The sequence below is a fragment of the Branchiostoma floridae genome, chromosome 2 (genome assembly GCF_000003815.2).
Source record: "Branchiostoma floridae strain S238N-H82 chromosome 2, Bfl_VNyyK, whole genome shotgun sequence".
In the NCBI taxonomy this organism is placed as follows: Eukaryota; Metazoa; Chordata; class Leptocardii; order Amphioxiformes; family Branchiostomatidae; genus Branchiostoma; species Branchiostoma floridae.
In genome coordinates, this window is record NC_049980.1 from 34,359,343 (window position 1) to 34,374,369 (window position 15,027).

At 44.8% G+C, this 15,027-nt stretch overlaps 1 protein-coding gene across 1 annotated transcript in view; it reads left to right on the forward strand.

Moving 5' to 3' along the window:
- Positions 1-15,027, forward strand: part of LOC118409218 (ras-specific guanine nucleotide-releasing factor 1-like) — a 36,092-nt gene that overhangs the window by 14,743 nt on the left and 6,322 nt on the right. Inside the window, exons 2-5 of the mRNA XM_035810087.1 lie at positions 10,895-11,001; positions 11,923-12,070; positions 13,524-13,604; positions 14,600-14,653. Of these exons, the coding sequence (XP_035665980.1) occupies positions 10,895-11,001; positions 11,923-12,070; positions 13,524-13,604; positions 14,600-14,653 (390 nt within the window). The remainder of the gene's footprint in view (positions 1-10,894; positions 11,002-11,922; positions 12,071-13,523; positions 13,605-14,599; positions 14,654-15,027) is intronic.

Below are 15,027 nucleotides of genomic sequence, written 5' to 3' on the forward strand. Positions count from 1 at the left end.
AGTTGCTTGAGTAACTACTTTTTGGTGTATCTTATTACCTGGATGTCTAACCTACATCGACGTACTGTAATACTAATGTTGGCTATTTCTAAAAAGGTTGGGTTCGACTTCTTTTTTGGAAGCAGAGGGAGACGAAAACCCCCACATTTTTCTAAAATTTGTGGGCTCTACGATCACACTGCTCTCTGTGCTTAGCACTCGGCATTTTGGAAGGTTAACAGAGACACAGCTGCTGTAGTGATTGCACAAACGTCGTGTGGCCCGAGGCTACTGAAACGGAGATAGGCGCCGCTCTATGCACCATTTGGTGCGAAATGGACTATAACAAACCCGCCCCGATGAGGCTGTGCCAGTAGCTGGGGCATCCAGCTGCATCTTACCGAGCGCGGTTTGTTTGGTTATACATATCTCCATTAGTGACTGATATGTCACTATTCTCCATGGAGTCCGGGTGATTTGTAGAGAATGACCAATTCTGATTTTTCATCGCACACCGCACCATCGCACGTGTGGTTTTTTTTTTAATGTGCCTGGGTTATGGCTCTCTCCAGACACGGAACCTCCATTTTACGTCCTATCCGAGAGACGGCCCAAGCCGAAGCTAAGTACCCATTTTCACCTGAGTAAAGTGAGGAAAGTCGTGTTAAGTGCCATTCCAAAGGGCACAAGATCGGTAGCACGGCAGCCGGATTCGAACGCGAGACCTCTCGGTCCCGAGCCGAACACACCGCCACTGCGCTACGCGGTCCCACTTGGTTTGAACTGAAGCGCGAACCGACTCCCGAGAGCGGCGAGGAAGGGTCGATAACACAGCCGAAGAGATAACTTACGATGCAAATGTGCCGGCAGATGAAACAAAAGATAAGGTCGGCCTTCGTCTTTCTGCAAGATTGGCTGCAGTTTTTCCTGAGTCAGCCGCCACCCTGGCAAAGGAGGAAGCATTTCATCTTGTTTAATGGCACTTCCATGGCGTGCTTCAGTCTCCCTTTGTTTCGGAAATAGTCCAAGATACAAAGCGCGGTTAGAGCAAGACACACGGCTTCCTGATGTGAAATACGGGGACCAATATGGTCCATATTGTCATGCAGTCCCTTTCCTTGTTTTTAGTGTTACAGAAGATCAACGATAGTTAGACCCTAGTCCTGCTACGTGCAACAATTGTTACATAGCACATACGCGATGCCTGTATGTTTGTCCTGTGTTGTTGTGGGTTTGGGGTATTTCATACATAAATGTGGCATGCCACAGCAAACCGCATCGATTGGGGAGGTAAATCTGCAGCAGCAGCACAGAGTAGGTCAAGTTTTACTGATCAGATTAATAAATCAGACTAGGCATGTTAAATTGCCAAAAATATCTCAGCAAGACAAGGGTTAAAGTTGATGAAAACAAGAGAATACATAAAACTTGACAAACTAAATGGTGCATGGGAAAATCAACGATCCTTAGAATAATAAGCTCAGTAGGTAAAGATTATTTTTATCTTTCTACTTTGTTTTGAACCTTGGCTGAATTGATCAAAGAAATACAAGTTATCAAGGTAAAACATCATATCGTAATCACAAAGATAACTTTATACATTGTACAATCACAAGAATATCAATAGTTCAAGCAAAGTAGTACAGTGCTTACTACACAAACATTTTACAACATTTTCATCACTAAGGCGTTAGCACCAAAATCTCGCAAGCGGCCGACCAAAAAAGGCAGGTTCTGCAAGTGTTTGCTAGGGTCGGTCAGGGAATGTGGAAACACAACAGTTTGCCTTGGCCTGAAGATTCTATGTTTTTGACAATTAATAATGCATGATTTCATGATAGCGTTTGCCTGAAAGGGGATTTGGTTAGGTTAGATTAGCTTGTGCTGTATTAAAACGTGTCACCTGACATATTCCAATAGTCAGAACAATAAAGTATTCATACTTACTCGGAAGAGGAATGAAGTACATGTTTATCTTGACGGCCATGAAATACAGGTTATGCTTGGACTAGATATGCTATTTACCCTCTATTGTAATGTCTCGCCGTGAAGCCGAAAGCTGTGGACACATCAGAATGTGAATGTGGTGGTTCCTTTATCTGCTTCTCCGTAATACTTTTCTCCGTAATACTTTATCATTCCAGTTCACAGAATAACGTCTAGACCTGTATAAGGCGCCTTCGGCATTCTAGACACATTATACTCAAGATAGCTATTGTTAAACAAACTTGATAAGACGTTTCAAGTAGCATCCATTACATTTCCTCAGTGACACTTGGCAAACTTTAGACACAAACATTCAATTGATGTGCAACCAAGGTGAATACGAATCTTAGACCCAAAATTTTCTTCAAGTAATAACTATTTTTAAAGGTAAAGGTACAGTCATTGCTTGAAAAAAAATTCGAGTATAAACTGAATGCATACGTGACTGATGAGCGTCTTCAATGTTAGACAATAAAGTAGGAAACAAAAACAAGATAACAAAGTGACTAGAAGAACAGAAATATACATATCAAGTTGGCCGTTGGAGTATAAGGGCCTATGACATGGGATAAAACAGTGCTTAAGCGGTCACTCGCGCTTTGTTTGATACCGCCAGGGTGCGGGTAGGGCATCTGTTCTTGGGAACTTCTGAAGGAATTCCTCCAGGAGATGATTAACCCTCTGCTTGGTGCACATGTGCGGGGGAGAGATAAAATAAACAGTACAACGGCAAATATCCATCAAACTTACCCGGGATGTCGTGACATCACCATTCCGCTAGGGCTGCGACTGCGCTGCGACTGTTGGGCGACCAACAGCAAACATCCATCAAACTTACCCGGGGTGTCATAACAATACCCTTCCGTTAGAGGCTGTGACCTCTGAGCGACCACTGAACGACCGAATATTTGGTACACCTGTGAACGAATTTCAAAGATAACGAACAAATATTTTCACGTTTTGTGTGTTTTGTTGTCTCTCAAATCATACTTTTACATCCTGCATCATATTCAAGCTATGAAATAAAGGGGTACACAAAATCTCGGTCGCTGCACAGTCGCTCAGTGATCGCCGTGCACTGGAAAGGGTGATCTATCCAGAATGAAGAAGTATATATATTACTAAACTACCTGGAGAAGTTAGACTACCTCTGGTTATGGAATATGTCGAGGTAAACTGTTGTGCTTTATTTGATGTTGTGTATATCTTAGAACATCTTTTACTCCTTGAATCCCAGTCATACTCCCGTCGTTTCTTTTTTTCCGAGGAAATTACCAGGAGGCATGACCCTGACGGGAAGGGGGGGGGGGGATACTCTGCCATGTCTTCGTCGGCAGCAAGGTCATGCCTCCTCGTAATTTAGAGCTCGCAGACTCGTTGTCCGATCGATTTTCGCCTAATGTGAGGGGGGTATTACACAACTGTTTCGCGTAAGGAAAAGGGAGAGCCAAACGTGTCCTTCATGGGAGATGTCTGGCCAATTCTCCACGGTAGGGCAGCCCTGCCGTTACACTTTCACGGTGTGGCTGGGTACTGCCGGGCCGCAGAATAGGTGTCCCTCTGAGCTTTCCTTTCTTATTGTGTCTGGGTGGTGGACAGTGATGGAGAATAGATGTGCTACATAGCCTTCACTAATTCTTATTAGAGCTGACGACGATTTCCCCAAATCAGTCATGACATATTTCACACTTCCTGTCAGAAAAAGACACTAGTGAGGTGGGCTCGACTGTGGCTGTCCTCAAAGACTGGACCTTCAGTTAGCGATACCCCAAAGCTCAGTGCTCATTTTCACCTGATTTGAGTGAGAAAAATGATGCAAAGCGCATTTTTCAATGGCACAGCATTGATGTATGGGCCATACAGTCACAATCACTACAGCAGGGGGCTAGTCCACCGGTAGTGGTGTGTTCAACTTCTATACTCTCCTACTCACAGGTCACTACAGCAGGTAGCTAGTCTACTGACAGTGGTGTGTGTTCAACTACCATACTCTCATACAAACAGGCCACTACAGCAGGGGGATAGCCTACTGGTAGTGGTATGTTCAACTGCTACACTCAAATGCTGAGTGCTAAGCAGGGAAAGCAGTTGTGTCAAGTTTAAGTCTTTGGTACAACTCAGCCAGGTATGGAACTCACGACTGCAATGCAACCACTACCCTACCCCCTGGCCACTGCACCAGCAAGGCACACCACGTTATCTATGTAATAAATCCCACCGGTACTTCACAAATCTGCAAATCCACGAGCCAAGCTTTCAGACGCTCCTTCAAGTTGTTTCCTTGATGGCGTGATTCCGAGTTGCCAGATAGCCGATATCGCCACTTGTCTGGGGAGTCAATGGCGACAGACTGGCGTCCTACCCGGCGAGACGCAGCTCCAGGAAACACGGGTCGGCTTCAGCGTTTATTACGCCTCTTCGGTACGGCAAAATTAAGCTCGAAGGAACGGGAAGTACGCTTGTCCCCATGAGGTACCGTAATGTGTAAGTGACTATCCACGGTGCTTAAAGCGTGGCTGTCTTTAAATATCGGATTCTATGTATATTGTGCGTCAGCATAGTAGCAGGTTTTCGGAAATGAAAGTGTGTTTGACACTATGGTGTACTCCAGTGTACTGGAAGCTTGGTTGCTATTCAGAATTAGCCTCTCTATCTATCGCAAGTCAGCGTAGCAAGGGGATCGTAAGTTTTTTTCGTTTGACCCAATGATGTAACACCGGTGTTTTTAAAGTTGCTCTCCGCGGTATTGAAAGCGTGGATGTTATCAAGAATTCGCCTCTCAATTTATTGCACGTCACTTTGCTAGAAGTTCTTAGAAAATGAAAGTGTGTTTGAGACTATGATGTGCTCCAGTGTGGAATGTGGATCTCCACGGTGCTTAAAGCCTAGTTGTTATTAAGAATCACGCTCTCCATGTCTCGCAAGTCAAGCTAGCAAGGCGCTTTTAGGAACAGGAAGTGTGTTTGACCCTATGAAGTTACAGCAGTGGAAAATGTGCTCTCTCGAGGCTGCTGGAAGCGTGGATGTCGTTACGAATTAGCCTCTCCACGTCAGTTTAGTGGTTCTTAGGAACGGAAAGTACGCTTGTCCCCATGAGGTAACGACAGTGTGTAAAGTGGCTACTCAGGGCGCAAAAAGCGTTGCTGTTATCAAAGATGGAATTCCCTTTATATATTGTACGTCAGCATATTGAAAGGTCTCAGAAGAGGAAAGTGTGTTCGACATTATGATGTGCTCTAGTGCAGACTATGGCTCTGCTCTGTGTTGAATTCTTAAATTAAAAATCATTCTTTCCATTCATCGCAGGTCAGCATAGCAAGGAGCTTTTAGAAGTGGGAAGTGTGTTTGACAGCAGTTTTAATAGCGGCTTCCGAAGGTGTTGAAAGTGCGGCTGGTAGTGAGAATAAGACAGCTCGTACATAGTTCGCCACGCCAGTTCAAAGGAATTGTAAGTGTTTTTGATCCTATGTTCTTTACTAGTGTGGCTATCCGTGGGTATAAAAGAGTAACTATTATCAAGAATTAATTGACTTTCTTACGGATTTCTGGCATGGATGCAGAGCCTGCAAGAAACGCGTGGGATCGTGTGGCGCAATCGGCAAGGTGTTCGATTCCTTCGGATAGGACGTTAAATGGAGGTCCCGTGTTTGAGGAGAGCCACACCTCGAGCACGAAAATAGTAGAGGACCTTCCCGGTGTGAGTGGATCAAATAAATCTGCCCGGATATGCAGCTTGTACTGTTCAGTACAAACCTGGTGTGTTACGCCTTAAGGCGGTTTACCGGGTATGCACCCCCTCCCCCCCCCCCAAAAAAAAAACCGTCTCTCGTACAAAGAGAGTTTGGCTCGTGACGTACTCCTGTGTAAAATGTGCCCTTTCCCGGCTCTGTAAGCGCAGTTGTTCTTAAGAGTGCCACTTCTCACAGATTCTTTTACATAGTTGCGGAAAAGCTTTCAGGAAATGTGTCTCCGACTACTCTCTCATACAGCACAGGAAATCCAATTTCTTGCCAGTCGACCTGTTTCCTGACCCTGTAGATCACTGCCTTACGTCGTAACCGCGTTACGGATGGAGCGCGTCAGCTGTGTGGCGACAGGAGCGTGCTTGTAGGAGCTGTTACGTGAAGGAAGGACATGAATAAAACATGTTGATCATGTCAACGAAAATTGAATACCTCTGTGGTCTATAAGATGAATTCAGTGGAGGAAATTGTATTCCGAAGTTGCACTGTGGAAAGCAAAATACATTACTGTCACAAACCTATATAATGCATTGAATAACAACGTTCCACAGGGCAATACTGACTCCTCCAGGGCAATATCCTCCTGGCAGGTTTGCCCTGACGTGGGTGACAGACGGTCACCGGAACGTTTGTAGGTATTATTCTTTATTGACGGGGAAAACAACTTTCTCTCCTGGTGATGCCAACCTGATGAAACAATTTACGAATGGTGCACTACAGCTATATAGTCCAATACGTGACCACCAGTGGATTACGTCAATCGATAGAAGCATGTCCTGAGTAAACAATGCGGCAATTACCGGTGATTGGGAAGGCGGCTTTGCTTTATTAGAATCACCACATTGCCACCGCGGCAAACTCGATTACATCAGGGGTGGTGGGATCGGCCTGTAGGTTGTTGACATCGTCTCGGGTGACGTTTTGTAACGATGGCGTGCTGTCATTGCGCTGACTCCGGAACTAGTTACTTCTATTAAAGTTAAAGTTGCCCGTAAATCTGTGCAGATGCTTAGGAATAGTGGTGCTTATCTCCATTTCGAGTAGCCATTGGGCCATACATTTGTGCAAACCACTTCAGCGGGGAGTTTGGTCCGCTTGTAGTGATGTGTGTTAAACTTCCGTTATACTCTCCCTCATTAGTGCTGAGTGCTAAGCAGAGAAAGCAGCATGTACCATTTTAAAGGCTTTGGTATGACACGGTCGGGGATTGAACTCACGACCTACTGAATGCAAGGCGAACACTCTACCCACTCGGCCATTGCACCGGTTACTTCTATACGTATTGTAAATATTTATCAGCTCTTTGCTTGTTTTCGACGTTATGGGCTGGTCATGCACGCAACCTCCTTGCAGAAGGAAATTTTATGACTTCTCAAGTAGCGCACGAACTCGTAAAGTATGGCTGATATACGATCGAGTCAAGTGCTTCAAAAGTTTGCTTCGATCATTTGGAACCGAACACGTTTTATTGTACTGTAGTGTACTCTTTGCATGTAAATTTCTGATTCAGTACAGCAGTATTTCTTTTAATGTAGATGTATTAACAATTAGATGAATTTTAGGGAGCATCACAAAGTTGGCGTAGGCTAAAAACATCTGACATTTTAAGTTGTCTAATCTGACACTTTTTAGAAATAACACTTATAACAGTTCGAATGCTGGTCGTCTGCTGTAACGCAATGCAAAGCTCATCGTTTACTCCCGGCGCCTTACGCAGTGCGGTATCAGCGCCAGATACACGGTCCTAGTCTTTCTTCTTGGCGTATCTGAGGCGATAAGACCAAGTGGAACCGACTTGTGGGAACCCGGCAGCTGGCTCCCATGTCTGAGAGGATCGGCATCGATCGGGTTGAATGGTCTGTGCGGCTCTGAGAGGAGGAGGCGCCAATTACTGTTCTCTCTTCTCGCCGCTGTAACAGCTCTGAGGATTTGGGAAAACGAGAGGAGGTCTGAGATCCTCTTGTAAGATATAGAGCCTCTTAAGTGTAAGGGACGGATGTTTCCGTTTCTTCTATGTCTTTCAAGAGTGCTTAAGTGTTGAGAAACTACAACACTATTCTGGTTAATTAATGGTAATAGACTGTGTATGCATAGGAATAATACTATAATTACCAGCAAAATAGGAAAATATATCAACAGTTCACTTAACAAGGCTTATTAAACAAGATATACAGGAACAACTAGAATGAGTCTTTGAGTTGAGTACAGGGCACCATGAGATAATGGTGATGCTAGCTTGTTACAAATTTAGAAATCTGAAGTTTTGTTTTGGTTGATCACACGAAAATGTACTGTCGTATTGAAGATTACACCGTTAGAAAACAGCTCGTTATTCACAGCAATAGCATAGTTGTTACCATATCACTGTACAGCACAACTGATTATGTTGGTATTTGTGTTATTGCTGGCGGAGTTTTGCGTTCAAGAATAAATTAAGACCTTTATTTCACGTTTTTGCCCTAATGGGCTAAGTACAGGTCACATGCTAACAACCATATACATGTAACAATGGAAGCAATCATATACATGTGTATATATACGTCTAGTCTACCCGAGTACTCTTGTACATTCAACTTCCTCTCTATTCTTGATAATTGCATAAATGTAGCTAGCTGTATGGTTGGCTCGAGTTGGTTTATCAAAAGCTGTAAAGAATATAAATTTCTCTTTACTACTCATGTATCTGAAGTGGGGAAATCTACCTAACACATAGTCAAATAAACCGCTTCCATCACATCACACAGTGGCTCAAGCTGGTGCTGCCGACTTAACGGAGTTGCGAGCTTTCAGCGGAGCGAGTCGGCATCTCCATTACCGGCGCAACAGACTTACTCCAGCCGCACGGACTGAAAGCTCTCCGAACTGTAGTCAGCAGCGATCGCAATCTCCGCAGTCCAGAACGACATGTTTGTTTCTGAATTGAGAGCCGGTGGCGCTGCTGAGTACAGATAAGACAGAATTTGGCGCAGTCTGTTTCAGACTTTATCTGTATTCATGACTCCGCAACAGGATCGCACAGGTTGTTGATTCTCCAGGTTGTTGATTCTCCAGGTTGTTGATTCTCCAGGTTGTTGATTCTCCAGGTTGTTGATTCTCCAGGTTGTTGATTCTCCAGGTTGTTGATTCTCCCCGTAGATCTAAATGAGGCGCGGTGGAACAAGAACGCAATTAGAAGACAGCCTGGAGGCAAAGATGGGGCCGATACATTACCATCGCAAATAACGTTAACGTTATATTTTCTGGGCTGTTTGTGTGTGTGTGTGTGTGTGTGTGTGTGTGTGTGTGTGTGTATGTGTGTGTGTGTGTGTGTGTGTGTGTGTATGTGTGTGTGTGTGTGTGCGTGTGTGTGTGTGTGTGTGTGTGTGTATGTGTGTGTGTGTGTGTGTGTGTGTGTGTGTGTGTGTGTCTGTGTGTGTGTGTATGTATGTGTTTGTGTGCCTGTGTGTGAGTGTGTCTGTGTGTGTGTGTGTGAGTGTGTGTGTGAGTGTGTGTGTGTGTGTGTGTGCCTGTGTGTGTGTGTGTGTCTGTGTGTGTCTGTGTGTGTGTCTGTGTGTGTGTGTGTGAGTGTGTGTGTGTGTGTGCCTGTGTGTGTGTGTGTGTGTGTCTGTGTGTGTCTGTGTGTGTGTGTGTGTCTCTGTGTGTGTGTGTGTTTGTGAACAGTATAGCTCAGGAAGTCGCGAGACAGAGACATTAGAGACATCCTGGAGGCAAAGATGGACTCACACTGCGTACATTACCGTCGCAAAGACGTGAACGGGTCTTGATGATATTTGTGGTTGTTGGTGGATGTTAGATTAGTTTTTCCTTCCCCTGGCGACTCTCAATGTAGCAGATCTTGTGATTTGATATCACATGTTCTGGACATGCTATGGTCGTGATTTTTGATAGCTCTTGTTATCTCCATACAATATCGTGAGATTATGGGAAAGGTCTAAACGTGTTCCACCACAACCAGTGCAGTCCGATGGTCTTTTCAGAAACGTCCAGAACCCTGACGTGTCAAACGTGTTTAGAAGTTTGTATCTGCCTCCGTCCCGGTTCGTTAACGGTCGATGGGTTCTAATTAAGATAGCTCAAATCTTTCAATTCCCTCACCAATCTATCTTGTTCAGTGTCTCCTACATACTGATGCTGCGTAATGAGACTATGTCCTGAAGAGTCAACGTGGACATGTAGAGAGACGGGTATCGATTCCGACTTCCAGCAACCTTTTGACCCTTGCGTTACTTACGTCACATGTCTTGGAGGTCACATCCTCTGGGCCATCTGGTCCTCTGTTCTAAATAAAAATACCAGAGGAGGACTGGTCGAATATTTCATTGATCTTTCTTGTATCGGTACACGACGTGACGTTTTGTATAAAACGTATTCGCTAATATTGCGAAACATCTTGTTCACCCATTTTATAGGCATCTTGATTGGTTCTAGAAAAAAGGATTATTTCATTTCCTATTTACCTGTAACCAATGCAATCGCAGGAGACAAACTGCAAAGAAGGCTTCATCTAATTGTATCCATATATGTTTATATATTCGTTAATATTTAATAAGACTCGTACTCGGTCATGTTGTTTTTTTATTTGTGTCTTTATGTTTCTCCCTGAGAAACGTGTGCAAAAGAATGAGCACTTGGCAAAGTTTATCCCTTCGTAAACGATCTATATTTGTAACACATTACGTTGCCTTTTTACGTTTTGCCCTGTAATAAAAAATATTCAACCACTTAGCGAAAATGGCGTCTCCAGCTCCTCTCGCAGATGCACTGATGGTAAAACGTGTGATCTTGGGAGGCCCCGGGAGTACTGTAAAAGCAGATAGATGGCGGCTTAACTGGTTAGAGCATTGTTCGGCACCTAGAGGCATCACAGCATGTATGCAGTACGACCCCCATGCCCTGAACCCATGTACAGACCTCCCCTACACATTCATCAACCGGCTCAGCCGTTTCACAGGGCGAAGGTCGTCCATTCCTGCACTTATCAACCCCTTTTGAAGCGGGTCTGTTCTCGCATCACATAAAGCTCAAGTTTGGGTCAGCGCACCGAAAACGTACCTATCAAAGGCCAAAGGTATGCAATCCTTGGCAAGTAAAATGTGCATGGATCAAAACACAAACATGATACAGGGCTGCATACTTTTTTTCAAATATCACACAGCCGATATTTTGACTTTCTTCCCGCCCTGCAGCATCTGTTCTCCATCAGCTACAAGCAGGAGGGGCAGCGGCAGTACTACCTGCGGGCCGAGACGGAGCCGGATCGGGAGTCATGGGTCATGGCCATCAACAGGGCAAGGTGGGTCATAGGTCATAGCTCATGGTCATCAACAGGGCAAGGTGAGTCATAGGTCATGGGTCATGGCCATCAACAGGGCAAGGTGGGTCATGGGTCATGGTCATCAACAGGGCAATGTGGGTCATAGGTCATGGGTCATGGTCATCAACAGGGCAAGGTGGGTCATATGTCATGGCCATCAACATGGCAAGGTCAGTCATGGGTCATAGGTCATGGGTCATTGTCATCAACAGGGCAAGGGAGGTCATAGGTCATCGGTCATGGTCATCAACATGGCAAGGTGGGTCATAGGTCATGGGTCATGGCCATCAACAGGGCAAGGTCAGTCATGGGTCATAGGTCATGGTTATCAACAGGGCAAGGTGAGTCATAGGTCATGGGTCATGGCCATCAACAGGGCAATGTGTGTCATAGATCATGGGTCATGGCCATCAACAGGGCAAGGTGAGTCAAAGGTCAAGGGTCATCAACAGGAGGTGAGTCATGGGTCATGGCCATAAGCAGGGCAAGGTGAGTCATGGGTCATGGGTCATGACCATCAACAGGGCAAGGTGAGTCAAAGGTCAAGAGTCATCAACAGGAGGTGAGTCATGGGTCATAGCCATCAACAGGGCAAGGTGAGTCATGATCATGGCCATCAACAGGGCAATGGGGGTCATAGGTCATGGTTCATGGCAATTAACAGGGCAAGATGAGTCATGGGTCATGGGCCATGGCCATCAACAGGGCAAGGTGGGAACTAGTCCTGGACCAGTTATATCTAGTGGAGATTTTTTACGCTGTATACGTACACAAAAGTCTACCTTACAACGAACCTTCGGTCCGTCCTCTGTATTTCATCAATCATTACCTAACTAAATCTGCATAATAAATCGACCAATCAATCAATCAATCAATCAATTGACCTACCAATTCTCCCAGTTACCAGGTGCTGTCCCAGCAGCGGGAGGAGTTGGAGCAGAAGTACCTGCACCTGCTGCAGATCGTGGAGAGCGAGAAGACGGCGAAGTGGCAGCTCATGCAGCAGTGTGAAGAGCAGAGTCTGGAGATCAGGCGGTTCAAACGGGAGGTGAGTAAGGAACCAGCTTCATTCGTAAAGTAACGTAGCATAACATCGTAGCCTCACGTAGCGCAACATCGTGGCCTCAGGTAGCGTAACGGCAGGTGTTTGGCGAAGTGGCAGCTGATTTAGCAGCGCGAGGAGCAGAATCTAGAGATCAAACTGGAGGTGAGTCATTGTTATCGTTCTAGGGTGGGCCGACTACTACCTCTTCACATCCAGGGGCTGAATTGCGAAGAGCTTACAATATGCGGGGCTAAATCGCAAGGGCCTGGAACTGCTGCAATTCGCCGCTACTCAGGTGACCTCAATACGATTGTCGCAAATGTTTGGAGCGAGATGCCATTCAGCGCCACTCAGGTGACCTTAATAAGACAGTAATTGCCTCATCAGGTGTGGCCATATGACTGTAGGTTTTGATCCACGCACACCGGGAAGGACCCCTGTTCTTTTCGATAAGTGTGATGGGATTCTCGAGGTGTGGCTCTCCTCAAACACTGGACCTCTATTTAACGTCCTATCCGAGGGACTGCCCTAGCCCAAGCTAGATACTCATTTTCACCTGAGTGAAAAACATCTGGACAAATCAGTGGTTTCGAAACCGTTTGCGCCACACAATGCCACTTGCAAATAACAATAACAATATTATATTTCTTTATGTTGAATTTCGAAAATCCTTGTACTGATTAATGTATAGTAACAATGGCCTATACAAAACATAAACATTTTCCACATCCATGATACAAGGGACCACTCTTGTTGATTGGAACGTACAATTTCAAACATCGATCAGTAGAACTAATAGCTTAGAGCGACAGGCTTTCATCTGCTGAGATACTGACTCTTGGATGTGTTTTCCCAGCTGAGATACTGACTCTTAGATGTATTTTACCAGATGAGATACTGACTCTTAGATGTATTTTACCAGATGAGATACTGACTCTTGGATGTGTTTCACCACTTGATGAGATACTGACTCTTGGATGTGTTTTACCAGATGAGATACTGACTCTTGGATGTATTTTCACATATGAGATACTGACTCTTGGATGTGTTTCACCACTTGATGAGATACTGACTCTTAGATGTATTTTACCAGATGAGATACTGACTCTTAGATGTATTTTACCAGATGAGATACTGACTCTTAGATGTATTTTACCAGATGAGATACTGACTCTTAGATGTATTTTACCAGATGAGATACTGACTCTTAGATGTATTTTACCAGATGAGATACTGACTCTTAGATGTATTTTACCAGATGAGATACTGACTCTTAGATGTATTTTACCAGATGAGATACTGACTCTTAGATGTATTTTACCAGATGAGACACTGACTCTTAGATGTATTTTACCAGATGAGACACTGACTCTTAGATGTATTTTACCAGATGAGATACTGACTCTTAGATGTATTTTACCAGATGAGATACTGACTCTTGGATGTGTTTTACCAGCTGATCGCCCTCCGGAAGGAGCAGCAGTCGGCGGAAGGCAGCACCGAGGAGGAGAGCGACGACATCAAGAAGATTAAAAAGGTTACCGTTTGCTCCCTCTCATCACCGCTGATCACATTACGGACTACAAAGCGTGCAACCAATCAGCGGAGTAACCGTACACCACTGCTCACGTCAGAACAAACTCACTGTATGAGCTGGCTCGTGGTTCAAATCACGTATGCGCGGTTTGATGTATTGTGCGTAATACGGCACATTTATAAGCCTCGGAGATATAAACAAGACACCTCTGTGTATGTTATCAAGTATGGTCTCGACAAGAGCTGTTTACGACTAAGCGACCTTCTAACTTAGCTCGCGCATGCGTATTTGGAACCACGAACTCGCTTATTCACCGCACACATAAATTCATACCTTCACCACACGAGCCTTCTCCAGAATCCGACTTCTATATCCCTTCCATGTTGATTTTAGTTAGTGCTAATTGATTTTACCCGATGTTTTACACACACGATGTGTTCATTGATGACCTCTGTGCACAGACACCCCTGCACGATAGGCTAGTTCACTGTTTGAAGTGCGCATGTGCTTTGTGGTGCATTTGGGGTAATATATCAATGCCTTGGCAATGCAAGGAATTATATTACTTTGGTATATTACCCAGAATGCATCACGCTGCACATGCGCACGTCAAACCGGGAACCAGCTTTTGCCTGGATGTTTTGAAAACTTTAATCTCCAAGGAGATCCTACGGTAGCATAAGATAGTATCAAAAGCTGGCAGAGGAGTGAAGTCGGCTTAGGAGTGTGTTTCGCTATTGGGGCAAATGGACACCTCTTGGCTGACTACACTCCTTGGCCAGTTTGGTACTATCTTATGCCATTGTAGGATCTGCTTGGAGATTAGGAAAACTTGTGCGTTTGTCGCGTGTTGAGTGTTGTGTTTGGAATTCTGACCCCCTCAGGATTCACTACACAACCATACCATTTTACCTACCAGTTGCCCCGTGCGCACGCCACAGCCAGCCCACACCGCGCCTTTGTGCCGCTTCAAACATTCTGCATGACATTTTCAGGAGTCCGATGATCAGGGTCAGGGTTCAGGTCGGTTCACGCAGGATGTGTGTAAGGTAAGACGAATCTGCGCACGCGAATGTGACGCTGTTTGCCGCATCTTCCTCCTGGTAGCGGGTAGTACCTCCAAATGTAGTGGTCTTCCGTAGAGATATCTCCTTTTTATTTTTCTTTCCTTCTCTCTTTCTCTCTTTTCTTTGTCTTCCTCTCCTTCTCAATTCGTTCTGATCTCTGAATAGACTAAGTTCAATCAGCCATTGCGTAATGCCTTGTTCTATTTTTGCCGATATGCAAGAATACATGACACCATAGAGTAAACTCATGTATATGTATGATGATAACATATGCTAATGAGTGTTTGGAATGGTCATTGATTGTGTCATATTCAGGATAACGTTATCGCAATGGTCAAAAGTGCTCAAGGTAGCGT